Here is a 27,387-nt window from a genome sequence, read left to right as displayed (position 1 = left end):
TGCACACAGCTGCCCTCAGCAAAATGCTGTAATTTATTGAGGAAAATTGAATTGCAAAACCTTTTTTCCCCACACACCCCTCATTCAAGGGAAAAAAAAAAAATCAGCAGCTTGACTGAGCTTAAACAACTGACTTTTCATATCCTTTCATGGACACAAAGGGCTAATCCTGAGGCTACTTGAGCCACCAATGCTGGCAGTGGTGGGGACCACCATGGAACGTGTCATTCCCTCCTCACCACACACAAAACACATTGACTGAAGCTTTATGAAGTGAAAATGCCCAAGAGAAAGAAAATGTGAAGGAGGTGTTCTCAGTCATTTCTTTCCAGAGGGGGGAGTGCAAAAGAACAAGCTGCTGCATCTGGATATTGAGAACAAAGCAAGCCTGAGACCAGGGCCTAATAGCTTGGGTCACTTGCTTTTATAGAAGCAAAGAGTGGAACTGCGTTTGCTTGTCTCAGTACCACTGACCCTTGCATTTCATTGTGTAGAGATGTCAGGGAAAGTGTGTAGAAAGCATCTCAGCCTCTCTCACTGAACAATGACTTTGTCATTTTGAGATTTCTGTGGTGTGTTGATCGCTTCCCCACCCCCTCCCTCAAATCCCCATTGGAGATATTTATTTTACTATATATTTAATACTATTCCTTTATGAATAGTTTCTTCCAGTCTGTGGCTTGCCTTTTTACATCCTTAATGGAGATCAAGTTTCAATTTTGATGAAGTCTAACATGTACCCTATTGTTTCTTTTGTAGTTCATGTTTTTGTATCCTAAGAAATCTTTGTACCCTTAGGAGCGTGAAGATATTGATACTTTCCTATTGTTCTACCTTTTAAGAAATTGATGCATCTTGCGTTATTTTTTGTGTATGGAAGAGTAGTACATGGTTGAGGTTTATTTTTTATTCTAGCCACATTTGTTAAAAACACTTTTATGCACTGAATTGGCACCTTGGTTAAAAATCATTTGACTGTATTTGAGGACGTCTGCATCTGTATACTTTATTTTGTTCCACCGACCTGTTTATCTATCCTCATACCAATACTGCAGTCTTGGTTATTATACATTTTAGTAAGACTTGAAATCCAGTAGTTCAAGTCTTCTAATTTTGTACTTCTTTGTCAAGCTTGTTTTGATCGTTCTAGATTCTTTACTCTTCTGTGTAAATTTTAGAAGCCTTTTCAAGTTGTTTTTTCCTGCTGGAATTTTTATTAATATTTTCTTTTATCTATAGATCGATTTGAGGAGTCTGAGTCTTAACAATGTTGAATCTGCAATTATGAATATGGTATCTCTCTCCACTTATTTAGGTTTTCTTTAATTTTAGGAATGTTTTGTAATTTTTAGTATAGACATCTTACACTTCTTTGGTTTAACTTATTCCTGAATATTTGATGGTTTTTTCATTACATTATTGGATTGTTTTTAATACCATTTTCAACTGCTTATTGATAGTTTATAGAAATACAGTTGATTTATTTGTGAATTCATTTTGCATTTCCTGGAGTTGGTGGTGGTGCTTTTAAAAATTCTGTAGGATTTTGTATATAAACAATCATGTCAGCTGTAAATAATGACAGTTTCACTTCTTCATTTCCAATATTTATTTTCCTTTCTAGACTTATTGTTGTGGCTAGAGTTTCCAGTACACCATGGAATAGAAGTGACATTCTTGTACTCTTAGGGCAAAATCTTTCAATATTTTTTCATTGTGAATGATCTGAACTGTGATTTTTTAGGTAGATATCTGTTATCAGATTGAAAACTTTTCCTTTAATTCCTCAATTGCCAAGAGTTTTACTTTTTTTTTTTAAATCAAGAATAGGTGTTGAATTTGGACAAATATTTTTTCTACATCTCTTCAGATAATCATATGATTATTCACCTTTATTCTTTTAATGTGAATTATAGTGATTGGTATTTGAAGGTTAACCTTACATTCCTGGAATAAACTCCACTTGGTCATGATATAGTATCTTTTTTTTTAATGTATCATTGTATGTAATTTGTTAATGTTTTGTCAAGAATTTTTGTTTCTGTTGTTCATGAGAATATGGGTCTGTAATTTGCTTTTCTTGAACTATTTTGTCAGCTTTTGGTATCAGAATTATGCAGGCCTCAAAAAAGACATAGGAAATATTTCCATTTTGTGGTGGTCAGTTTTATGTGTCAGCTTGACCAGACTACATTCCCCAGTTATTCAATCAAAAGGTAATCTAGGTGTTGTTGTGCAGGTATTTTGTAGATGTGATTAAAGTCCATAATCAGTTGATTTTAAGTAAGAACGATTATCCTGGGTAGTCTGGGTGGGCACAGTTCAGTCAGTTGGAAGGGCTTAGGAGCTAAGCCTTCCCTGAAGAAAAAGAAATTCTGCCTGTGGGTAATAGCCTCAGCTCCTGCACAAGAGTTCCAGTGTATCCTTTGTAACAGCCAGCCCTGTGAATTTTGGACTTACCTAGCCAAGTTTGATTGTGGAGTATTATCATTTTTATATTGTTAGATTCAGTTTATTGGTATGTTGTTTAATGTTCCTAAGACAGTTTGCTTTATAATTTTTCTTTCTTTTAATGTCTTTGTCTGGTTTTTACATCATAATGCTGTACTCAAATTTCCTGGAAGAGTTTAGTAAAACTTCTTTTGTACAATTTATTTGTGTAGCCCTCTTGGCCTAAAGTCTTTTCTGTGGATACAAATTCTTTTTTTTTTTTTTTTTTTTTGGGTCATGCTGTGCAACTTGCAGGCTCTTAGTTCCCCGACCAGGGATTGAACCTCGCACCCTGGCAGTGAGAGCGCCAAGTCCTAACCACTGAGCCACCAGGGAATTCCCCTGGATTCAAATTCTTAATTCGATATGGAATTATTCAGATTTTCTGTCTTATGTCAGTCTTTGTATGTCATTTTTCAAGACATTTGTCCTTTGCATTAAAATTTAAAAATTTATCAGCACAATGTTTATTATATCCTCTTTATAATACCCATGGTATCTCTTGTGTTATCCTCTTTTAATTCAAATTAATGGTAAATTTTCTGTTTTTTTTTTTTTTTTTTTTCTTACATTTCATGGTGCTTTCAAAGAACCAAGCTTTGTATTTGTTGATTTTTCTGCTTAGAAGTTAGTTTTCTATTACATTCGTGTCTACTTTTTTCTTATTTCCATTCTTCTACATACTTTAGTTTAATATGCTGGATTTTTTCTTTTTCATTATAAGATATATTTTAAATTCTTGACTTTTAGCTTTTTCTTTTTGTAAGACTTTATTTTTTGTTAGGGCATTTTTGCAGTTCACAACAAAATTACAAGGACAATATAGAGATTTCCCATGTATTCGCTGTAGCCTTTAAAAAAATGTTTAAACTGTAAATTTACCTCTAAGCACAGCTTTAGTATGCAGCCCTCAAATTTTAATATTAGTAGATTTTCATTTTCTTTTGTCAAAATACTTTCTAATTTTATTGTAATTTTTGAACTAGGTGATATTTTCAAGTGTATTAGTGAGCCTCCAGACATTTATTAATTTTCTAGTTACCTTTTTGTCACCAATTTCTCATTAAATCCATGTAGGTTAGAATATGTTGTGTACAATTTCTGTCCCTTGAAGTTTGTTGATTCTTGCTTTAGTATAGCATACATGTAACTGAAAAGAATGTATTATGTAGTTATTTACTGCAGTATTATGTAGTTATTTACTGCAGTATTGTATATTTCTTAATTAGGTCAAGTTTGTTAATCATGTTTTCAAAATCTTCTATATCCCTCTTGATGTTTATCTGCTTGTTTTATCAGTTATTGAGGTGAGTTTAATTCTCCCACTGTGAGTATGGAATTGCCTATTTCTCCTGAGTTCTGTCAGATTTTCCTTTATATATTTTGGAGCTATGTTATTAAAGGATGATGTAAATTTAGATTTCAAAAAATATCTTCTGGATAAATCGACCCTTTATTCTTATGAAATGTTTTCCTTATTTCTAGGAATCCTTCCTAACTTCATGTTCATAGTGGTGTAGATAGATACTCCAGCTTTCTTTTGGCTAGTGTTTTCATGGGGTACCTTTTTCAACGTTTCATCTCCACCTTCATGTGCTATTATTTTTAAGGTGTGCCTTTTAAAAGCAGCAAATAAATGGACTTCAGTCTTGAATTTTGTAATAAGCATGAACCCTGACAAAAGGTAGAAAGGAAACTATTGATCAATGAGATATGCTGAACACAAGGGAAGGAGTGCACTGTGTTTCCCCAGTGCTTTCTGTTGTGTTGATTAACAAACTGTAAACCAGACACCGCCATTCACTCTTCAGCAGAGTTAGCTGTGACTCTCAGTTGGGAGCTAATGAAGGACACACAGGTCCCGGAGCTGGTGTGGTTGTGAAAAGATCCAAGGCAGCCAAATGAGGGATGAAGGTGTGATTAGTGTATCCCAAGGAAAAGACAAGTTTAGAATAGCTTAGTCTTAGGGTTTGTGTAGATCTCATCATACAGATATGACACCCCAATGTTCTGATTGAACAGAGTTAACTGAGGTGGGTGAGGTCAAAGGAAACAGAGGTGAGAAACGAGGGATCTGGGAACCAGAGCTGATCTCTGAACCTCCTGAGAGGTGCAAGGTACTGTATCAACTTTACATGCAGACTCAGCACTAACCCTAGGTTGGCATTAAGTTTAGGAGCTTACATTTAGAAGCCTTCCATGTTTTTCCTTTTGCTTCTGTTTATACTGTAATTGAAGGGTAATGAGTATTGTAGGATAGGAGTTACGTTTTATTTCTTAATTCTTTCAGAGTTTTGTGCAGTCTGTTCAGGATTTTACTGTCTGCACAAGAATCTTGTGTTAGCCAGCAGCACAATCTATGTGATAGCCATTTCATTGAAAGGTTATTTTTAAATCTCATATGTTTCCAGAATGAATAGGTAGAAGAGCCTCTCCTACACCCACATCAGTAAACAGCTTACTGATCAAAAACTAGTTGTCATTTTTTTCCCTCTCTAAATCACAAGGAGATCGTGCCTTGTTTTCTTGCCAAAAGTTTATTGCACTTAAGTTATATCTTTTGCAAAATCAGTGATAGTTTAAGGAAATCTGGATGACTTGTACTTACCACAGCTTGAAACAGAATTCTTAAGAGTCTGACCGTAGAATTAAAAGCTTTGAAATTCTTTTGAGGAGTTAGCAATCTTAATGATCCTGGTTTTATTTTTTAATACTGTAAACAAATAATAAAAGTAATGTCTACTGATTCAGTGGTTTTATGATTAAATACATATTTTACATTGTGCCTAATATAGATATCAGAGTGAGCAAGAGAGAATTAAATAAGAATAGAGAGTGAGCCAAAAGTATGGATGGCATATTTATTTGCATTAAATAAGAAGAATACATTGTTACTGATGTTTATAGAAAGCATGTTCTTTGACACAAGCTTCACAGAGACTATCAGGAACAGAATCCCTTGGAACTAAGTTTAAAGTAACGTGGGTAGATATCTAGGAATTCCTACAGGACTGTAAGCAATTTGGAAGTTAAATGCCAGGGAGGCAAATGGGGCCTTGTATTTCAAACTGTGCTTGTGAAAGGAATATGTTAAAATCTGCAATATTATAATATAGTGTTAATTCTATAGGTCGAGACTTTCTGGTGAAATTTTAATGTTTTTAACCACCATCCAAATACAGGTGTTACACATTTAAACTACTCAGCCTCATTTTGTGTCCTTGGCGTTTATGTATTTATTAAAATTAGATTGGGTTTTTTTTTTTTTTTTTTCAAGTCATTTTGCTTTCTGGGCTTATACCTCATCTTTCTTATGAAATTTTCTTTTTTCTTATTTAAAGAATAATTCTTAAATCGACACATGTTAGTGTGTTCTATAGGCGAGCACTTTTAAGACCTTTTAATGATCAGTCTGCTCTGTGAGCTGAGCAGGCTGTTATCCCCTAACTAGCTGGGAATCTAGGACTGCTCGCCTCATGGGAGAGAACAGATACGATCCCAAGAAACCCAACAAAAGTAGACAATGCAGACAGAAGGGAAAATATAATCCCAGTGAATTTCCTGGGATTCACTAGTGTACAAAATCTAGCTTTTGTACTTCTGTTGATATCAACCCACGAATTCATGGTACATGAGACAGAAAATATCAAATTGATCTTGTCTTTGGAATATATTGAATAATCTCGTTTGGTTTTGTTGGTTCGGCGGTCCACCACGTTTTCCCTTAGTCTCCCATAAATGCTCAGTAGTTTCATAACAGTAAGTCTTCACCAAGAAAAAGCAAAACTTGAAACAGAAAGAAGATATGGAATAAGAAAACAAACATCTCAAAAAATGTTGACTTGCTGCCGTATCCCTAAGGTTATCAATCTTTGGAAGACCTAGACTTGGGAAGAAAATACAGAGAGGACAGAAATTATAGTAGGCATGAGGTTTATTGGTCATATTACTTTAAAAGTGCATCTTCAAACAAAATAGACCTCAGATACGTTTTTCGCTGTGACCAGAGAAAAGCCACAATCCCTTTGGTACATGTGACATTATTACCACATCTAGGAAAAATAGCACCTGCTCTGATACATCTTTGGATAGTACTAAGCTGTTCTAGTGGTTAGAATGAGCTGCCTCTCAAGGTCCAACTTCATGAGATTCATAAGATTCTTTGGGCCTGTAAGTCTATTAATACACCTCCTCTCTTCCCCCTGGCTGCTGGCATGCAAAGCATACTGAAGGGTGGTAATGATGGAGTTACACTTTATATTTGTTACATATGAACTGGTAAGCCTTTTGTATACATTATCTTATTTAATTCCAACCACCATCCTTTTATGTTGTTGGTATATCCCAGTTTTTACTAAGATTGAGAGTAGCCGTAGGGTCTTACCCTCCCTGTTAATATTCAAGAAGCTTAGCCCTAAACCCTATCTCAGTACAATATGTGGCTAATGGAATTTCCACTCCAGGTGTAGGTTGTCATTCTCTGCAAACTAAAGAATTATTCTGAATTGTGAAAAATCACCATGTACTCTCAAGTGAAAGATTTCATCTAAGAAGTTTTTGTATTTGTTCATGTGGCTTCATAGACTTTGGATAGAATTTCCCAACTGGTGTGCTCCAAATGGGTTATAAGCATATCAACATAATGATTCCCCTTATTTCTTGGGGCATCAGGACTTGGGTCACTTGCTTCTAGGTTAACACGCTTCTTGCTGTGTACACGTCGTCATCTCTGTGCCATAGTGTGACAGAGGTACAGAAGCACTGGCCATGGTGAGGTGGGTCATCATATGGGCCTGAAATCCAATCAGATGGGGGGAATTGTGTGTGCAGCTTGGATTAGGCTCCTTGGAATTCCTGGGAATGTGGAAGGAGAAATGAGATTGGCTTCAAGGAAGGGTTGTTTATCATGCATCAGAATCTTTCGTTTCTTTCTTCAGATGTTGACTTTTTGCTTAGATACTATTTTTGTCTTCTACCAACTTCTATAAAGAGTTTGAGACAGCTGGCATAAAAGATTCACATGTATATATACATAGATACATATAAATGTAAACCCATACATTGTATTGTATACATATATATTTTTTATGAAAAATATATATTTTATATATTTTTATAGTATAATATCCAATCCACAATGAGGATGGCTATAGTATGACCAACAAGTACAAATAAAACTCTTGGAGAAAGCCTCTTTGAATTGCTTCAGAATTTAGGGGTGTGAAATCTGAAGGACCTAACCTAACTGGGGAGCAACAGTTACCAGTCTTTAACGGGTACCCAAAGAAAGGTGTTGGCACAGCTCCCATGGAGCCCTTTGTTTTGATCTTACCTCTGCTTCCCAGGTAATCTGCCGGGCTGGGTTAGTCATAAAAGGCCCTCACCTGGGGAGAGCCAGATTATTGACACTGGTGAATGTTGTCCAATCAAATGATGTGAATCTGCTAAAAAACTGTAATTTGGATTTTTTCCTAATTGACATTTCAGCAGGTTTTTTTCCTGACAACCAACAATGGCAAGCCAAGTGACTTTACTTAAGGCTAGACATAGAAGGAGCTGGAAGGACCCTCCCCGTGAGCACGAAGGGTGTAGCAGGGTGGGATGCATCAGTTAATCCGGTGGCTGTAAGAAATTGTTCAGCTGTAGGTATAATAGGAGAGAGGTCAGACAGCCCTATTTTTCTCCACTTACGATTGGAATTGTTCCTTCAGAATTCCATTCCTCTTCACTCTGAGTTTTATACTGATACCACGGCAGAGACTGGGAGAAACAGGAAAAGCACATGGGTCTACATCCAGATAATGCAGGTTGGTTCACAAGGGCTCCTGGTCATAAAGTCACAGTTCTGGAAGCTTCCTCCTCCTTCCAGGCTCCTCCTGCCTGCAGCTGTGGCTCTGGGATTTCCTGAGTATGAACAGTTCCTGGCTTTCTCTAAGGAACACACTAACTTCCCAGGAAAACTTCGGAGAACTACTTACCTCCCAGCTTCATGTTTCTCATCTGTAAATGGAAAGGACAGTTCTTACTGTTCTTATTCACAAGATGGTTGTGAGGATCCCCTGAGAAAACTGATTTGGAAGAGCTGTGAAACGATCACCTGCATCTCTGTGATACAGGCATTACCCCGCTAACCCGCCCCTCAGAGACGCGGGGCCAGCTGCCCTGGGTGACAAGGCGGGGAGGGCCCTGCGCCGGAGAGCGCAGGATGCAGGTGCTGGCACTGAGAGGACACAGAACAACTGCTGTTAACTCGGACAAGCATCTCAACCTTCCCAGCCCAGCTCCTTTTTGGTCAAAATTTCCATCAAATGTGATTGCTACCTGCAAATTATTCATGCCACTCTTTCTGTTTGTTAAACCAGCCTGTGAAATTCAGTTGTCAGTCTCTTAGAATCCTCACAAAAGTGTTCACACATTCTTCCCTGTGTTTCCCCAGCGCTCTGTGACTTGTACAGATCACCGTGGGTCTGTATCCATCTGAGACTGTAAAATTCAGAGGCCTTGGCTCAGGCTATGTGAATCTGCACATCCCCGCAACCCTACCCCGCTTTCACAGCAGGCAGATGCTAAGTGCTGATTGCATTCCTGTCGCCTGAAGCTGTACACCCTGATATCATACTTCTCCTGCCTGCTAAAGATGGATGCTTAAATCAGCATCCTTCAATGCCTTGGGTTTCTATTCTGTCTGCTGTCTTTTTAAGCCAAGATCATTTCCTGAGATAAAATCACCTTATGGGATTAGATGACGATTAAGTGAATGTTCATGGAACCCTTAGCACAGGGCCTTGCATACAGTAAACACCTGGTAAATGGCATCTGCTGTTGTTATAATCATTAGCCTTTGAAATGGACATTTTAAATACTTAGCATAGTGATAGAAAGTTGGGAGCAAGCTTAAATATGTCATAATGGCTCGTAACCTGGGCTCTCCAGCTCCGTGACTTGTGCTTTGCCGTCTTGATCAAGTTGCTTTTCCTCTCCCTGTGCCTCAGTGTCTCCATCTGTAAGGTGAGATAATACTATTACTCGATAGGGCTATTGTGAGGATCAACTAAGTTAATACACGTGAAGTATTAAATGTACAGCCCTGTACACATTCAGCACTCAGTAAATACTAACTATGGTTAGAAAACCAAGAAAGAAAGAGGAATTCCTACTTCCAAAGGTCAACATTTGAATTTTTTCAGACTTTTCTGGACACTGAATTTGTAATTAACCACTTCTTTATCCCTACAGGTATAGATGAAGCTTCTCAATTCCTCATCTGTGCTACCTGCTTGCTCATCTCTCTAGTAACACCTACTGACTCATGAGAGTTTGGGATTCAAGTCCTACTCTGAGTCTCAAATATTCTCATCTGTGAAGAATAGTAATGCCTGCCTCATAGGGCTACTGAGTGTATCACAAGAGCTAATACCTAGCAAGTTCTTATAGTGTTTGACACATGCAATAAGTAAATATGAGGACCACCTATAATTTTATTTCTTTGGATGGGAAAGCATTCCATACCATTCCAACAAGTCTTTCAAGGAAAGGAATGTAATCCTAACAAAACAGCCAAGTTTATCTTTGAAAAGAATCCTTGACAAGGAGACCTCTGTGTCTCTTTTTGCTATTTTAGACATTTCTCCTTGTGATGGGTGTGATGGTGCACGCTGCAGGCGTGATGGTGGCTGTGATTCCTTGGACTGCGATACCCCTGGTTCCACTTGGCATCATTTTCTTTGTTCTTCGGCAATATTTCTTAGAGACGTCAGGAGATGTCAAACGCCTGGAATGTGCAAGTGAGTACCCGGGGCTCTCGGGTTGGGATGGCAACTCGGGCTGGCTTCCATTTACGCTGTAATGAACCAGACCCCTGAAGTTCTGCAGACTCTGTCTTCTGGAATTTCGCACTAAGCTAACATTAGGTAACTGGATATTATGGCCACTGTGAGTCCGTGTGGCCCTTAAGGCAAATGGAGCTGGTGGCGGGTCAGCTGCAGCTTGGCATTTTAGCACAAGGAGGACGAAATGTGAGCACCATGAGGACAGGGACCGTTTCTGTCTTGTTCATGACGTACTTCCTCACGTAGAGGAGCCACTCAGTAAACATTTTTCTAAAAAACAGACATTTCATCATGTTGGAACTAATGAAGAAGGAAAATAGGGGATTTTTCTTCTCCCAAAGTTACTAGAAGTGACAAGGAAAGGAAGAGATTAGGAAAAGGAAAGGAGACATCAGGAAACGTATGTCAGAAGTAATATATTTGAAAAATACATTCTTTCTCATGTTCAAAGATGGCAATTAAGTTGCACTTGTTAAATGCTTTGAAAAGGTGAGTGCTGTTATTTTCAGGTGTGCATGTATCACCAGTATTTGGTGTGATACCACCCTGTTTGTGGTCCCCCTTCCCCAAAGCTGTTCATATAAATGGCTGCTGAAAATAATCCCCTTAGAAGGACACAGGAGGGGGAATCCGTTGAGTACGCATTTAGTTTATTACGCCATTCAACTTCCTAGTTTTAGAATAATGGGAAACACATTTTATGATTAATTATTCTATTCTGCAGGTAATCAGAGAGGATGAAATAATTCAGAGCTTATCTCACTATTAATGCACAAACATATTTCATTAATATTAAAACAAAAAATTATAAGGAAAGAATTGTTATATATTTTTTAAAAACGTATAAGGACAATAGCCAAAAAGTTAGGAAGGAAGGTATTTACATCAGAAATTCCAACCATGGGTAGTTATTGCAAATTAATACCAACTTAACTTTCTAGAAACCAAGCCAAGAAGGGAAGCATATTGATCCCAAGGTTCTTCGGATCTACTAAGTGGAAAAAAATCTAAATTCATCAAGACAAAGGAGTTTTTTTGTTGTGGTATTTGTGTGTTTTTTTTAAAGTAATAAATTCTTAAGAGGCATTTATCCTAAGTGTTTACGTAAAGGAAAGTGGGCATCAGTTTCATCAAAGCTGTGGAAAAAAGTTTCAGTCATCAAGAGAACCAGCTAAAGCCCCGTGAGGTCTGGTTTTGTGACGTGTTTGAATGGACTGTGGAGCGCTAGAGTCCAGATGTGTGCGCTGTTCTGCCCGCGTGACTTGGTAGGATGACAGGACCTGGGGAAGCAGGAGAGGAAGTGATGAGCTCCATCCGGTCTTCTGTGTGCGCGAGGCTTCAGATGTTTTATGATTTGAGGCCACTCGTGAAATGGAGTCATTCCGTAGTCTTGTTGCAAAGCAGACGTGGTACATTCAAAGAGGAGTTGCTCCAGAAGGAATGCTTGACAGAGGTTTTCGCCTGGGGCGAGGACCACCTCCCATCCACATGAAAGTGGAGAGAAGGGCACCTCCTGAGGCTTTTTTAAAGAATCAGTACAGGAATTTTTCAGTGTGTGTTATGGGGGTTTTGAAAACTTGGGCACAGCTCCTGTGGAGTATTTGTGTTTTCGGCACCCTAGTAGGCTGTGACAGTGTTAGACCGTAAGTTCAGTCTGGATACTCCCTCCTCCACTCCCCCAGATAACTAAATGTGGTGGTCAGTTCATTAGAACTGTTTATGTTTTCTCTCTAGATAGTGGGTCTCTGTCATAAATAATAACAGTGCTGTTTTCTCTATACAGTAAATGATAGTATGTCTTAAGGCCACTGCTAGAGCTACCAGCAAAAAGAAGGACGGCTGATTGCTGTGGCCAGACGACATAAACCTGCTTCATTTTTGTGCTCTGAAGAACTACTAAAGTCCTGAGGTTTATTTTCAGATCCTACTGCCTAGCTGCCTCTGGAAGCTTAGGTTAACTTTTGTCATCTTAATGACAAATCTGCAGCTGATTATAATGGGGTTTTTTTTGCATATTTTTGCAAAAGCGAGCATAGCAGTGGTCAGTCAGGGAGCAGTACATAAAACCAGGATGAAGTTTGGCTGCCTTTCTCTAGCCAACTTTATTCATTTGGCAGTGCCTGAATGATGAAGCCATATCCAAGGTCACAGACTCACACTGTCCCTGACAACAGCAGGTTATAGCCTAGTTCACGGTGGGGAATGAAAATCGTAAGGGTCCTCCCTGCCCAGCAGCCTGAAGCCCACCTGTTCCCTGATGTGCAGGAGCCAGACCCTGGTGCTCGTGTTCAGTGTGTTCTTAGAGAAGATGCCAGGAAATGAATGGCCAGTCATGTGACACCAGGCCCCAAACCCCCATGACGTCACTCAAAAGAGAATGGACACTAAGGCCACGGTCAGATTCTAAAAGAGCGATGTGAGTGTCACATGCAGAGTGACCTCCAGAAGCCTCAAGTATCCAGCAGGCAGTTAATAAAAACATCCATCAGGTTCATGGAGTGGAGTCAGGACTATTCAGAGACGCCTCGGCTGCCCGGGTCCTGTGGGCACAAGGGCAGTGCGATACCCAGGCTCCGTGACCTGCAGAGAGGCTCTTGATGCAGGTTCAGGGAAAGTCCCAGGATGCAGGGAGACAGCAGACTGTCCGTTCACCTTCGTATCTCACCCGTGCCCTGTGCCTGGCACTGTTCCAGTTTGGGGGATATGCCGATTTTATCCCAGCCCTTAAGTTACTAATCTAAGGTGGAGACAACACATAGATGCTCATCAAAATTCAGTGTAGTGAGGACTCTCACAGAGAATTAAATTTAAAAATGCTGCTGACTCAAAAATTAGTGGACAGTAGTCACTCAGCCGTGAAAAAGAATGAAATATTGCCATTTGCGGCAAAATGGTTGGACCTAGAGAATATTATTCTTAGTAAAGTAAGTCAGAGAAGGGCAGTATAAATACTGTATGATATCACTTATATGTGGAATCTAAAAAATAATACACATGACTATATATACAAAACAAAAACAGACTCAGAGACATAGAAAACAAACTTACGGTTACCAAAGCGGGCAGGGAGGGAGGGAGGAACAAATTAGGAGTATGGGATTAACAGATACACACTACTATACATAAAGTAGGTAAGCAACAAGGATTTACTGTATAGCACAGGGGATTCTATTCAATAACTTATAATAACCTATAATGGAACATAATCAGAAAAAAACTGAATCACTATGCTATATACCTGAAACTAACACATTATTGCAAATCAACGATACTTCACTAAGTTTTTAAAAAATTAGTGAACAGTTTCCAACTGGAGGGATATCAGGGAAGAATTTGGAGGGAAGCGTGTTTGAGGAGGACCTTGATGAATGAGCTAGTAGAGAATTTCTGTATCTAAATCTAGCTGTGATTTGAATCTGGTCAAAGCTAGGTTCAGAGAGAATCTTCGTTTCCAGGTCATTAAAGTGCAGCTTGGCGTGAGCAGGTGTGAGCAGGTGTGAGCAGGTGTGAGCTTGAGGCTTCATGCGGAGGACCCTCTACAGAAGCGGCCTCGTCCCTCTTCTCCCAGGCAGCCCTCCAGGAAGCCCTTTGGCAGGATGTGCAACCACAGAGCACGAGAGGCAGTTGGTCTCCTTGCGTCCAGCCTCCCTGACTTTCTCTGTCGTTTGTCTGTCTCTGCTTCCCCAGCACGGAGCCTAGTGTTTTCCCACGTAGCATCTTCTCTCCGGGGACTCTGGACCATCCGGGCAAACAATGCTGAACAGAAGTTTCAGGAAGTGTTCGACACACACCAGGACTTGCATTCAGGTCTGTAAGTTTCTGGAAGTGATTTCAAAGGATGGGAGGTGCTGCCTTCTGAGGCTTGAGTCCTTGTCAGGTGGCCTCGCTGGCCCACACCTCTCTCTCTGCCTCCCCACGTCCTCCTCCCCACCCCTTCCTCTCAGCCTCCCCTCTGTGCTCCCCTCTTCCCCTGTCACACCCCTGCTTTTCTCCCCTCACTGGCTTATGTTGTCCTTCCGTCACTGTGACCTGTGGCTTTCTGTCCCTTTAGGGCAGGAGTCAGCAAACTTTTTTTTTGCAAAGAGCCAGAGAGTAATATTTTAGGCTGTGTTTGCCATACTGTCTCTGTTGTAACTTTTCAACTTTCCTGTTTTAGCACAAAGACAGACCAAGATAATACATCAGCAAATGGCCATGGCTGTGTTCCAATAAAACTTTATTTTCAGAACAGGTGGTGGGCCGTTTTTGGCCCCCAGGCTGTAGTTTGCTGACTCTCTTTTCACAGCATGTAGGGCAGCAGATGTGATTGAGGAAAATAATTTCCTGATTTGCCGCCCACTTGATGTGTATTATTCTTTGTATCAGTGAAGTTTTTTCTAGGTAGAAATTTCAGAATTTCCTCTAAGTCTATAAAATCCTGGCTCAGTTATCCAATCTTTATTGTATTTTGAAGATAAAATGGCATTTTGAAAGCCACATGCAGATCCTGTTAGCTGGTGTTCGTTTAGATACTGGCTTGTAAGAATAAACGCTATGCGGGGCCCCGCAGTAAGTGCAGAAGGTGCTGGAAACAGTGCAAGCTGAGCTCTCTGCTACTGGAGAAAAGGGAACAGTTGACATGTGAGAGGATGAGCCTCACTTTGAGGCCCAGCACTGCAGGAAATGTACCGATGAGACCATTTTTCCATGTTCTTTATTATGATTGTATTTCCGTTTATAACCTGTGGGTTGAATTTTTCAGTGCATGCTTCCCACAAAGCCCCTGGACTGATTCCTATGTGTACCATATGTTGTCTTCTGTCAAAACCTAGCTTTCTGGAGTCTTCAGGCTCCTTGGGTGTGGAGCTTTGCTGTCCTACCTTGTGTAAAATCTTGTGTAGCTCAACTGAGCAAAATGCTGTCCCTCATTAGAAGCAGCTAACGTGGTTTTTCTACTTATTCATTATGCTTATTACGGTTCACAAATCCAGAGGCTTGGTTACTGCTTTTGACTACGTCCCGATGGCTCGCCGTGCATCTGGATGTCATCTGTGCCGTCCTTGTCACTGTTGTTGCCTTTGTGTCCCTGATTCTGGCAGAAAGTAAGTACAGATGTGAATGTTTGTGGTATGCCTACAGTTTATAGCTTTGTTTACAGTTATTAAATTAGACTCTTGCCATCTTGTCTAATATACACTGTTTGGTTCTAATAAATTATAGCATTTATAGCGTGTGATTCCACAGTGTGGTCCACGTGAAGTCATTTGTATCTTTTTTTTTCTTTCTCTGAATGGGTGGAGGTCTTCGCAACTGTAGCAAGCTGACCTTCTGAACATTCCAGGTAGTGTCCTATAGTTGGGAGGAGAGAGCCAAGTTTACCATTAAGCTTTTTGTTCAGCTGAGCACTTTAGGTTTTAGCTTTAGGGCTACTCAGATCTCTTGGTTGTGGGTACTGAGGTGAGAAAGATTCCCTGTAGGAAAGAACAGTATCCGCTGCTGTGTGGGTACCAGACGAGCAGGTATTGGCCTGCGTGCCATGAACTCACCATCCCTAACTACTCCATAGTAACAACACTGAATAAGAAACAATGAGAGTGGTATTTTAGATTTAAAAGCACTGGCTCTTAAAACCCATTGTCTTGTTTTTCGTGGTTTCACCTGCAGCTACATTGGACGTAGTAAGTGAAATTACATAATGATTCTTGAAACCGTAATGACGAAAGTCTGAATAATGACATTATTCCTCACCTATATAATACTGTAAAATGTACGTCAATCCTGTTGGGATTAATAAACGCATCTAACAGTCTTTCTAAATTTATAGTGGGGTTTTTTTTCACTGTGTTATGGTCTCAATTAACAGATAGTAAAAGTATGAGTAATACTATCATTGTATGAAATGATTTAAATATGTAAAGGGGTCTTCTTGGTAAAGTGACAGAAGGAGCTGAGCAAGGGGTTGAGAATGAGACTGACTTTATTCCCCTTCTTCTTCCTCATTTAGCTTTGGATGCTGGGCGCGTTGGCCTGGCACTGTCTCTCGCCCTCACGCTCATGGGGATGACCCAGTGGTGCATCAGGCAAAGCGTCAAAGTTGAGAATATGGTGATGTTTATCTTATCTTATCGTTCTTAGCTTTTCCAAGTCTCCTTGCCATTAAATGGCATAAAAGCAATTCTTAGGTAAAATAGTAAAACTGTTATTTTTACGTCATAGTTAAGAGATTTTTTTATATCCTCCTCCATCTGTTTAAAGTTAATGTAAAATAAAATATATACATCTTTTTCTCAGTCTTACATGTGCCGTATCAGCAGGTTTTATATTCGTCACAAGTTGTCTTCAAATATAATAAATGTCTCTGTAAGAGGGAGGTTCTGAAATCCTGGAGAGAATATAAGCTAATTTCTTAGGGGGTTGTTTATTTTTGTTTCTTAATGGGTAATTCCTCATTTTTGGTAAAAGAAGAATTCAGTATTTTGAGGTTTGTTTATTAATAGGTTCCTCTGTCCCCCATTTTAGCATATGATCTTGTATGTGTTGAACACCTGAATTTGCTGGTGTCCCTTTTTTCTGGTAGGATAAGCCCCCTCTCAGAATGAGCTATCAAAGATGTCAAATTAAAGTTGTTTAAAAGGCCTTAGTCGATATGTAAATTATACTCTCTTTTGAATATTAGCATCTTCTCCTAAAGGGAGAGAAACAGTAGAAACAAAATCTTTCCATTTCTTTCTTCTAATAGAGTAGAAAGTGATTAATTATTATTATTATTATTATTTTAAATGAATAGCCCAGTTTGCTTTTTTTTTTTTAAAAGAAATTCACGTTCTTTTATTTATTTATTTATTTATTTATTTATTTATGACTGTGTTGAGTCTTCGTTTCTGTGCGAGGGCTTTCTCTAGTTGCGGCAAGTGGGGGCCACTCTTCATCGCTGTGTGCGGGCCTCTCACTATCGCGGCCTCTCTTGTTGCGGAGCACAGGCTCCAGACGTGCAGGCTCGGTAATTGTGGCTCACGGGCCCAGTTGCTCCGTGGCATGTGGGATCTTCCCAGACCAGGGCTCGAACCTGTGTCCCCTGCATTGGCAGGCAGATTCTCAACCACTGCGCCACCAGAGAAGCCCGTGATTAATTATTAAAATGAGGTGTGGTGACCATCCAGTCCTGCTCGTCTATAACCGATGGCCCTTCTGTAGCAACACATTACTGACGGGCGTCCATCAGTATTCTTTTCTTTAACAAAATTCTTTTGCTTTTTATTCAGGTGTGAAAAGTGGATCAATAAGATCTTTGCCTTCATTTCTCTAATTCTTTAATTTTAATACAATGTTGAAGGAAGTAGCTGTAAAGGACAGTGTTACAAGGCCATAAACAAGTTTGCAAATCATCAATGGCTTCATCAAACTCCTACTTCTGTCCTTTGTGTTTGCTAAGACCTGAGATATTCTTAACCATAGAAACGCAGATGTAAAGATATAAAAGCAGAATGCTTCGTTTACAATCTCTGAACATCCATGAACGAGACCTTCCCTTCGTAACTCATGTGATGTCATATGCGTTGCAGATGATTTCAGTAGAAAGAGTGATTGAATATACAGACCTTGAGAAAGAAGCACCCTGGAAATACTTCTTTCATCGTCTACCACCAGCCTGGCCCCATGAAGGAAAGATTTTCTTTCAAAATATTAACTTAAGGTACAGCTTGGATGGGCCTCTGGTATTGAAGGACCTGACAGCAGTCATTAACTCAAGAGAAAAGGTTTGTTTAAGCCATTTGCCTCTTTAAAATCCAGCTTAAGATTTAGCACTGCATCTGCTGTTGGGTTCCTCGTCAGTGTGTCAGGGGGACTCTTTGTTCCTCTTGGATGCAGATTAGATCAATGACATTGTAGGTGAATCTTTCTTGGAAACCGACCATGGAATGGGGATCCCAGCATTTCTTTCCCTGTGTGGTGAGCTGCCTCATGGTGGTTGGTGGGTCCTGGAGCTTCTTAGAAATGCAGTATCTCAGGCCCACCCAGACTTATTGACTCAGAATCACATTTAAACAAGACCTCCCAGTAAAGTCGTTTCTCTCCCATAGGCAATTTTTGATGACTGATAACCTGTGATTTCCAAGAAATGTCCTTTGACAGTTTGCAATTGAGCTCATGAATCACCTAACCCCTCTTGTGTCTTAGCATGCGGCTCTAGAAAGTTCTGTGCCACTTACCCTACAAATTTACTTACGTTTATATTCTGCAAATCGTGCCTTTACATTATAATCTAATTCTGTGTGATTCCAGTGCATTTATTTGCATGTTTTCAGTGGAGTCTGTCTTCATCACAGGCAGTTTTCATCCTGCTGTCTGGCCTTCCCCACACCAGCCTCCTGGGGGCACTATAGGTATTTCACCACAGGCTCGGCCCTGCCTGGGCCCGGAGTCAGAGACAGCCCAGTGTAGCAGTGTATGTGCAGCTCTTCCACCACCTGACGGGATCAAAAATTACTCTTGATGCCCGAAGCAGGGCACACTGGGTCTGTCTGGCCTGTTTCCCAGGCACCATGTGCCCATTTAGCTGCAGGTTTCTCTCCCAGCCCAGCTGTGGGTGCCAGTTCTTCCCGCTGACAGCCAGCCCACCTGAGCTCAGGTACCTGTGTCCATGTCATGCTTTAACTGTCTGGCATAGGATCTGTATGGTAGGCCTGTTCTTTTAACTGCAGCTACACCTCTCCCCGCTTTCTCTTCTGGCTACACAGAGGGGCATAATAAGCTGCCAGGCCATCCAGGTGAATCACGGAGGCCATCAGCAGAATGGAAAAGAGGCCGATGCAAGTGTATTTGAGTCCCATCCTGTGACTTACGGGCTCCATGATTTCAGGCAGACTAATTAATCTTACCAAGTCTCAATCTTTTCTTTTGCAAAATGGAAGTGATGGGACCTAACCTCTAGGGTTGTTGAACAACTTAAACAAGATAAGACACTTAAAGCACCCAGCATGGAGACCAGCATAGAGTAAATGCCTGGACAAAGATTGTTGTCATTTTCATAGTGTGTAAAATGACCGTAACCACTTATACTGTATCAGTTGTCTGCCCCGTGAAAATGTGAGGTTGGCCATTTGCAATTGCATTTATGGCGGTAGGATCCATCTGCCATGTCTTTTCTCTGTCCAACTTATCATATACCTAAATACTATGGTAATCAATTTTCCATAAATTTCTCCAGCTTGAGTTAAAAATCTCAGCTCCCTACATAATGCCTGTTTGTCTCACGACACCACAGGTAATACAAATAATACAAAGGCAAATCCAATACAGATCATGGTGTCAACACATACAGTCCAGTTGAAAAAATAAGGAAAAGGCCATATTAGCTTTGTAAGATAGAAGGAGGTCATCATTTTTATGGAACTTTAGAAAAAGATGGTATCACGTCTATTAGGGTTGAGAGAAGTCCACAGGAGGGGTCAGGGAGAGCATTTCTGAGGAATTAGGCCGGTGAGGCAGACTTAGTGATATATGGTTAGGGTTTCAGCAGGTGGAAATGCATATGGAAGGCATTCCGGGAGGTGGGACCAGCATGAGCAAAGGCACGATGCCCTGATTCAGTGAATGAAGAACTTCGCACCTGCAGAGCATTCAGGGAAAAGAACTGCCAGGTGTATAGCACACATTTTCACGTTCAGCCGTCACACCTACCTAGTAACCCCAAGGAAGCTGCCTCGTGGAGATGGAGGATGGAGAGGTAAGCGGGGACAGTTTTGTAGCGGAGACTTCCCGGGGTGGAGTGATGGGCACAGAGCCACCTTTGTGAGTTTAATCTGAGAAATGGGTGCGCGTGGACCAGAGTGGGCAGATGCGGAAGGCAGGGAGTCAGTAGCTGCTGGGCCTCTGGCAAGACGTCAGGGAAAGTGATTCCACTGTTTGGAATCAAACTGATGTCAATTAAAACAAAGTTACAACACCTAGGTTTGCGAATGTGCACCTAGGTTTACGACTGGGAGTAGAAAATGGTATCCGGAATTCCCTGGCAGTCCAGTGGTGAAGACCCAGCACTTTCACTGCCGTGGACCCGGGTTCAATCCCTGTATGGTTAGCTAAAATCCCCCAAGCCATGCAGCACGGCCAAAAAAAAAAAAAAAAAGGAAAACAAAATATTATCTATGTCTGGAGGGTAGGTTGGCTCTACGTAACAGCTTCCTCTGAAAATGTTCATACCTGTTTCTTATCAGTTGCACACCTAAGAATTTCTCTTAAGGAAATAATGAAGGTTGTTTGCAAAGATTTAGCTTCAATGATATTTAACAGAGTTGTTTATAATAGCAAAATATTGGAGACCTATCCGGAAGTTGGGGGTTTGTTAAATAAATGATCACACATACTATAATATTATGTAGCCATTAAAATAAATACTTTTATGAAATACTGAATGAAAGCAGATTACAACAGTATGTTCATGTTAATCCCATTTTGTTTAAGTATATAAGAACATCAACATACAAGTCTAGAAAGTAAAAACATCAACATCTTAAGAATGGTGTTTAATCAGAGTGCTGGGGTGTAGCTAGAATTTACTTTTCAAATTCATTTGCACTGATTATGATTAAGGAAAGAGTTTCAAAGGAAAGAGACTCAGTGAGGGATTGAGTCATGAAACATTGCAGGAGTAGAATCTGCAGGGCTTGGCACCATGCTGGACTCAGGGAAAGCTGGAAGTAAGGTGGACATTGTGAGCCCCTGAGCCTGAGAAGTAATGAGAGTAAAGAGGGGAAGTCAGAGGAAGCAGCTGTTTTGTGTGGGGCATTGGGTGTTGATCATGTTGAGTTTGACGTATGAAGAGAGATCCAGGTGCAAATGTCTAACAGGTTGGTGTGTTAGAGGCCAGCCCTGGCCTGTTTGAGAAAATAGAATGGGCATGTCACAAAACACTGAAATAAGACTGTCTCCAAGTGTCTTTGGTGTTAGGAATGTAGACTTACTGATACTGGTGACACTCTCCACGGGCAATTGGAAAAACCCATTGGTGTCCTGGGAAAGACTTCCAGAGTGTATTTTGATAACTGAATGGTAGAAGTAGCCAGAGCAGATTTTCTCTGAGTTGCCTTCTTCTTAGGCACTCACAGTCTTGTGGTTGTGAGCAGCCCTCGGTGCCCCTGCATATCTCTGCCGTTTACCAAGAGTCTACAAATGTTCCCGTTTGCACAGATGGATCAGTTTCAGTAGAGCTGATAGTATGGGAACATATGCACATTCTCACAGACACAGTTCTCGCCTGTGTCCTGATGTGTGTTGGTTTACATATGAGAACACCCAGAAATACAGGCGTACCTGGTTTTATTGTGCTTCACAGATCATGCATTTTTTACAAATTGTACATTTGTGGCAACCCTGCATCAAGCAAGTCCATTGGCCCCATTTTTCTTAACAGCCTTTGTTCACTCCCTGTCTCTGTGTCACATTTTGGTAATTCTTGCAATATGCCAAATCTTTTCAATATTATTATATCTGTTATGGTGATCTGTGGTCAGCATTCTTTAATGTTACTACAACCCAATGAAGTCTCAGATGATGGTTAGCACTTTTTTTAGCAATAAAGTATTTGAAAATTAAGGTATGTACATTGTTTTTCAGATATAATGCTATTGTACACTTAGTAGGCTACGGTATAGTGTAAGCACAACTTTTATATGTACAGAGAAACAAAAAAATTCTTATGACTTGCTTTATTTGGTGATATTCACATTATTGTGGTCGTCTGGAACCAAATCCACAGTATGTTCAAGGTCTGCCTGTACACAGAACACATGAGTCATATATATATACACGCACTAGGGCCTGCCTATATGCAGAGAATGGCCCATCTATATTACATATATTAAGGTTTAACATAAGGTATAAAATGGCTACAAAATAATAAAATTAGCTAAACTCACTTTTCTTACATTTAATCTCTATAGAGATAAATTCTTTTTTGAAATGCTATGATTCATTTTACAGACAAAAATTCGAAACTTTGGAGGCATTCAAATGAGAAAATATGAAAAGTTCCCAGCATTCTGATTACATGCTCAGAAAGACTTAGTTCTTTAAACAGAAAGACTGTTTAAAGCCGTGAGTTTTAAAAATTTGCTGAATAAATTTACAAATGATTGAAAGCATGTCTTACACCCCACATCGATTCCAAATTTCTGAATAGAAATGAAATCATCTCTTGGGAAGCTCCCACCACAGAGTTGGGCAAGCTTATTGATAAAAAAGGCCAGTTTCTGTATAGTACATGTTTGGATGCACACATTTAAAAGCCAGTTTTTACAGTATAGTTTTATTCCTGACCAGCATTTTACCTGCATTATATTGATTCCTTAATCTTATTCTTAATGCACTTAATTTCGCTCTACTTTGGCTTTAATAACTAGACTGAAACTTGCATGTATCTTTCCAAGGAGCAATTGTAAGTATTAAGTTGTTTATAAAATGCCTTTTGAACTGCTCTGAGGAAAGGTCCCATATAAGTAGCAAATGTTGTTTGTGTTGTTGTTGATCTCATTATGTGTATTTTGTCTGCTGGCTACTGTCTTTTACGGCACTGAGACCTGCATTTTATAATTTTAAGATGTTTCCTTTCAAGACAGGCTATAATTAAGATATTTAACATCAGGAAGTGATTTAGTTTCTCTACCAAAGAATAATTCCTCTTAAATAATAGATCCCTGAGAAAATGAGTACTTGTTTGTGTATAACACTTCTTACTTGACTTGTTGACATCTCTGTAAAATTACCCACATAATTCTCAAGGTCAAAATGCCTAGACAGTAGGAATAAAGCTAATTTAAAAGTGAACTTCTTATGGGCCACTTAGGATGGGGTCCCCAACCCCCGGGCCACAGACTGGTACCAGTCGCAGCCTGTAGGGAGCCGGGCCGCACAGCAGGAGGTGAGCAGCGGGTAAGCAAGTGAGGCTTCATCTGCTGCTCCCCATTGCTCCCCACCGCTCCCCATCGCTCCCCATCGCTTGCTCGGACTACCTACCGCCTGAACCATCCCCCACCCCTCCAACCCCGCCTGTCCGTGGAGAAATTGTCTTCCACGAAACCAGCCCCTGGTGCCAAAAAGGGTGTGGACTGCTGACTTAGGAGACTGCTAGCTTTTATATATATATATATATATATATATATTTTTTTTTAAACATCGTTATTAGAGTATAATTGCTTTACAGTGGTGTGTCAGTTTCTGCTTTATAACAAAGTGAATCAGCTATACATATACACATACCCCCATATCTTCTCCCTCTTGCATCTCCCTCCCTCCCTCCCTCCCTATCCCACCCCTCTAGGTGGTCACAAAGCACGGAGCTGATCTCCCTGTGCTATGCGGTTGCTTCCCACTACCTATCTGTTTTACGTTTGGTAGTGTATATATGTCCATGCCAGAGACTGCTAGCTTTTCACTGCCAGTAGATTGATTCTGTTATTTTTAACTCTTTTTGGGACCAGGGGGTCTCAACCAGGGGACATTTGTCAATATCTGATATTTTTGGTTGCCAAAATGTGGGAGATGCTCCTGGTATCTAGTGGGTAGAGTCCATGGCTACTGCTAAACATCCTACAGTAATACACAGGACAGGCCCCTGACCCCCCAACAATGAATTATCTAGCCTGTAATGTCAACAGTGCCATGGTTGAGAAACTTACAGACTACTCTTTATATAGAACGTTAAAAATTCATCTTCAACAGCCAGGGTTTCTCCTAGGTTTGTTGCATATTGTGAATTCTTAATCCCGATGGATCTCTTTACAGGTTGGCATTGTGGGAAGAACAGGAGCTGGAACAAGTTCCCTCATCGCTGCCCTTTTTAGACTGTTAGAACCTGAAATTTCCATCGACGGGATCTTGACAACCGTAATTGGATTTCATTTAAGGAAGAAAATGTCAGTTGTACCTCAGGTATGCATGTCAGAACATTCTCACATGTTCTTTTTATAAGCACCTAAGTGTAATTGCTTTTAAGTTGATTAGTTTTTTCAAATTGCATGAAAGTGTCGATCCGTTTTCCCCCAATAGAGCATATTTTTAGCAGCAGGTGTTTTCAGCAGATACTTTCAGCAGATACCAGGGTTGGTTTGTTTGTTCTTTCATTAGTTTTGTGTGCATGTGATTTAATAACTGACCCAGACAGATTTCTGGACTCATACTTCCTCAGGTGCCACATTTTTATCCACTGATAACCACATAATACTGAGAACAAAATGATAAATGATTAGTTTAGCACTGGAGAGGTTCCTATAGAGAAACACGAATTTTAAGTGTCTTAAAGATGGAATTTTGCTGTAGGAAATAAAGCTACCTTTTCAAAGGTGATTATCTCCCTGGAAGGCTTTGTGAAACTTTGGAGCTTTGAGAATTACAGGGTGTATTGATGGTCTGGGGAACCTTTTAGAATTCAACCCTTAATAAATGATTAACCAGGCAGGCAGTACAGAATAATGAGGAAGAGCACAGGCCACGGAATCCCATCTCTGTGCTCTTCAGTCTTCTGCCCCTTACAAGGCAGCTGACAGGACCAACTCATCGAGCTGCTGTGAGGACTAAATAAGTCAGTGCATGTGGAGTGCTTCCCGGAGACCCCATACACAGTTGCTGTGACGGTGGAGCGTTGAACTGACCTTCTCTTCCTGGGCTCTGCTTCTGTTCTCTTTTGTTCTGCTTCTTAAAGATGTATGACTTTCAGGGATTGTTTTAGAGACTGGATTATATGCACAGTAGAAGCTCCTGCCATTCCTTATGGTTCACCCACCCAACATAATTCAGTGAATATTTATTGAGTAATTACTATCCTACAGGTATATACCCAAGGGCAACATAGGCCCTGTGCCTTCATCTTCCATCCTGCCCTCTGCTTTGACAGCCTTGCTGATTTTGTTTTTTAATTTTGAGGATTTTTTTTTTAATTCTCTACAATTATCTGGCCATCAAGGGAAGCTCAGAAAAACAGCCTCTTGAGATGAGAAACACAAAGAGGAGACGACACAAAAAGATCCAGGCAAATGTTCATCCTGGAGTGTGGGTATAATGAGCTCTGTAATGCCTGTTCATCCTGGAATGTGGGTATAATGAGCTCTGTAATGCCTGTTTATTAGGAAGCATGTAGAACATGGCACCCAAAGGAAGGAGAACATGGACTTGTGTCTTATGACTAAGTACAGCTGTTGCTACCTACCCCTGGCCTCTAAAATACCTGGAATTACTCTAAGTATTTTTGAAATCAAGATATTCCTTTCAGGCCACAATGAGATGCCACTTCACACCCCTTAAGATGTCTACTATAAAAAAAAAAGAAAATAACAAGTGTTGACTAGGATGTGGAGAAATTACAATCCTCGTGCATTGCTGGTAGGAGTGTAAAATGGTGCAGCCACTCTGGAAAACAAGATGGAGTTTCCTCAAAAAAGTTAAAAATCGAATTATTATATGATCCAGTAATTCTGCATAAGGTTATAAACCCAAAAGAATTGAAACAGGGTCTTGAAGAGCTCTCTGTACAGGCATGTTCATAGCAGCATTATTCTCAATTGCAAAAAGGTGGAGGCACCCAAGGGTGCATCAACAGATGAATGGATAAACAAAATGTGGTACATATATATACAGTGCAATATTATTCAGCCTTGTAAAAGAAGGAAATTCAGACACATGCTACAACACTACAACACAGATGAACCTTGAGAACATTATGCTAAGTGAAATAAGCCATTCGCAAAGGACAAATACGGTATGATTCTACTAATATGAGGTACCTAGAGTAGTCAGTTCATGGAGACAAGAAGTAGAATGGTGGCTGCCAGGAGCTGCCAGGATGGAGAAGTGGGGAGTTGTTGTTTAATGGGTACCGAGTTTCACTTTTGCAAGATGAAAGGAGTTCTGTGGCTGGATGGTGGTGATGGCTGTAAAACAATGTGAATGTATTTAATACCACTGAACTGTACACTCAAAAATGGTTAAAGTGGTAAATTTTATGTGTATTTTACCACAATTAAAAAGAAATTTTTTAAGACATCCCTTTCAGGAAAAATGGGAAGAACTTTTCAGTACATATAATCCCTGTATTTAAAGATTCCCTCTGGCTATTAGATTCATGACTTAGTGATTACAGTAGAAAATAAATGAGTTTAGATTCCCAAGTTTTAAGTTTTGATTGTACCCATTTCTGAAATGGCCAAATGAGACTATTTAGCAGAAATAATGGGCATGTCTCTAAAGTCCTTTCATATTCTCGGATGAAAGGATCTGGAAGCGTGCCCTGCATTATCTTTAATGTTTCTTAATAAGAAAAGGCTGTATGTTTGTGTACGTAAAGAACTCTATAAATAAAGAAAGGTTGGATGATTCTTGGCTCTGCCGAAAATGTCTGGAAGCACATCTGAGCAAAGACTAAATATACCTTGACATCACCAGGTTTTGGTTCTGTTCCATCAGTTTCCACCCTACTTTTGAGCATGCTCTGTGTACACACTCCAGAGAGTGTGTTTATAGAACAGTGCTAAGCTTTGTATCCATGTAGCTAATGATCACCAACCACTGTAAACACAGAACCTTTATTTTCCACTTTTTATGTGTTTGTCTCCAGGGTGCAGTGTTGGTTGATTAGAGAGAGAGAATCTGTAGACACTGTGCAATGTGTAAAGGTCCCAGGAAATCATTCAGGAGGCATCCAGGGATAGAATGTTGAAGAGTGTAGACTGAGTGTCAGTATGACCTACATCTTTATTCCTGTTCTGCCTCATACGAGTGTGTGACCTTGATGAAGTCACTCGGCTTCCAGGCTTCAGAGTCCTTCTCATTCTTAAACGAGGTCTAGGAACTACTGCCACACAGATTTGCTGTGAAGATGTAAGTGGGTGTGAAAACACTTGTGGCCCATGCCTGGTTCTTGGGAACACTCAGTCGATAGGAGCTATCATTGTTCTTAAGGATCAGGGCACTAAACTTTTAGGTATTATTTCTACTGATATAAAAAGAGTAACACATTCTGGACTGACTTTGCTCTTTAGTTTCTGTTAATGTTTTTGTGATCCTTGGTGATTTTCTTTATTTTTATTCCTTATAGTAAAAA

The 27,387-nt window shown here is 40.1% G+C and overlaps 1 protein-coding gene across 1 annotated transcript in view; it reads left to right on the top strand.

Moving 5' to 3' along the window:
- LOC309647551 (ATP-binding cassette sub-family C member 4-like) overlaps window positions 1-27,387 on the top strand; it is a gene marked incomplete at its 5' end in the record, with an annotated part of 133,275 nt that overhangs the window by 61,312 nt on the left and 44,576 nt on the right. The window contains 6 exon segments of the mRNA XM_082434981.1: window positions 10,112-10,274; window positions 14,007-14,126; window positions 15,290-15,425; window positions 16,217-16,403; window positions 17,861-18,055; window positions 24,078-24,224. Coding sequence (XP_082291107.1) covers window positions 10,112-10,274; window positions 14,007-14,126; window positions 15,290-15,425; window positions 16,217-16,403; window positions 17,861-18,055; window positions 24,078-24,224 — 948 coding nt within the window.

Source organism: Balaenoptera physalus, assembly GCF_965194825.1.
Source record: "Balaenoptera physalus genome assembly, chromosome: 18".
Taxonomy (NCBI): Eukaryota; Metazoa; Chordata; class Mammalia; order Artiodactyla; family Balaenopteridae; genus Balaenoptera; species Balaenoptera physalus.
The sequence above is the reverse complement of the archived record's forward strand: the minus strand, read 5'-3'. Positions and strand labels throughout refer to the sequence as shown.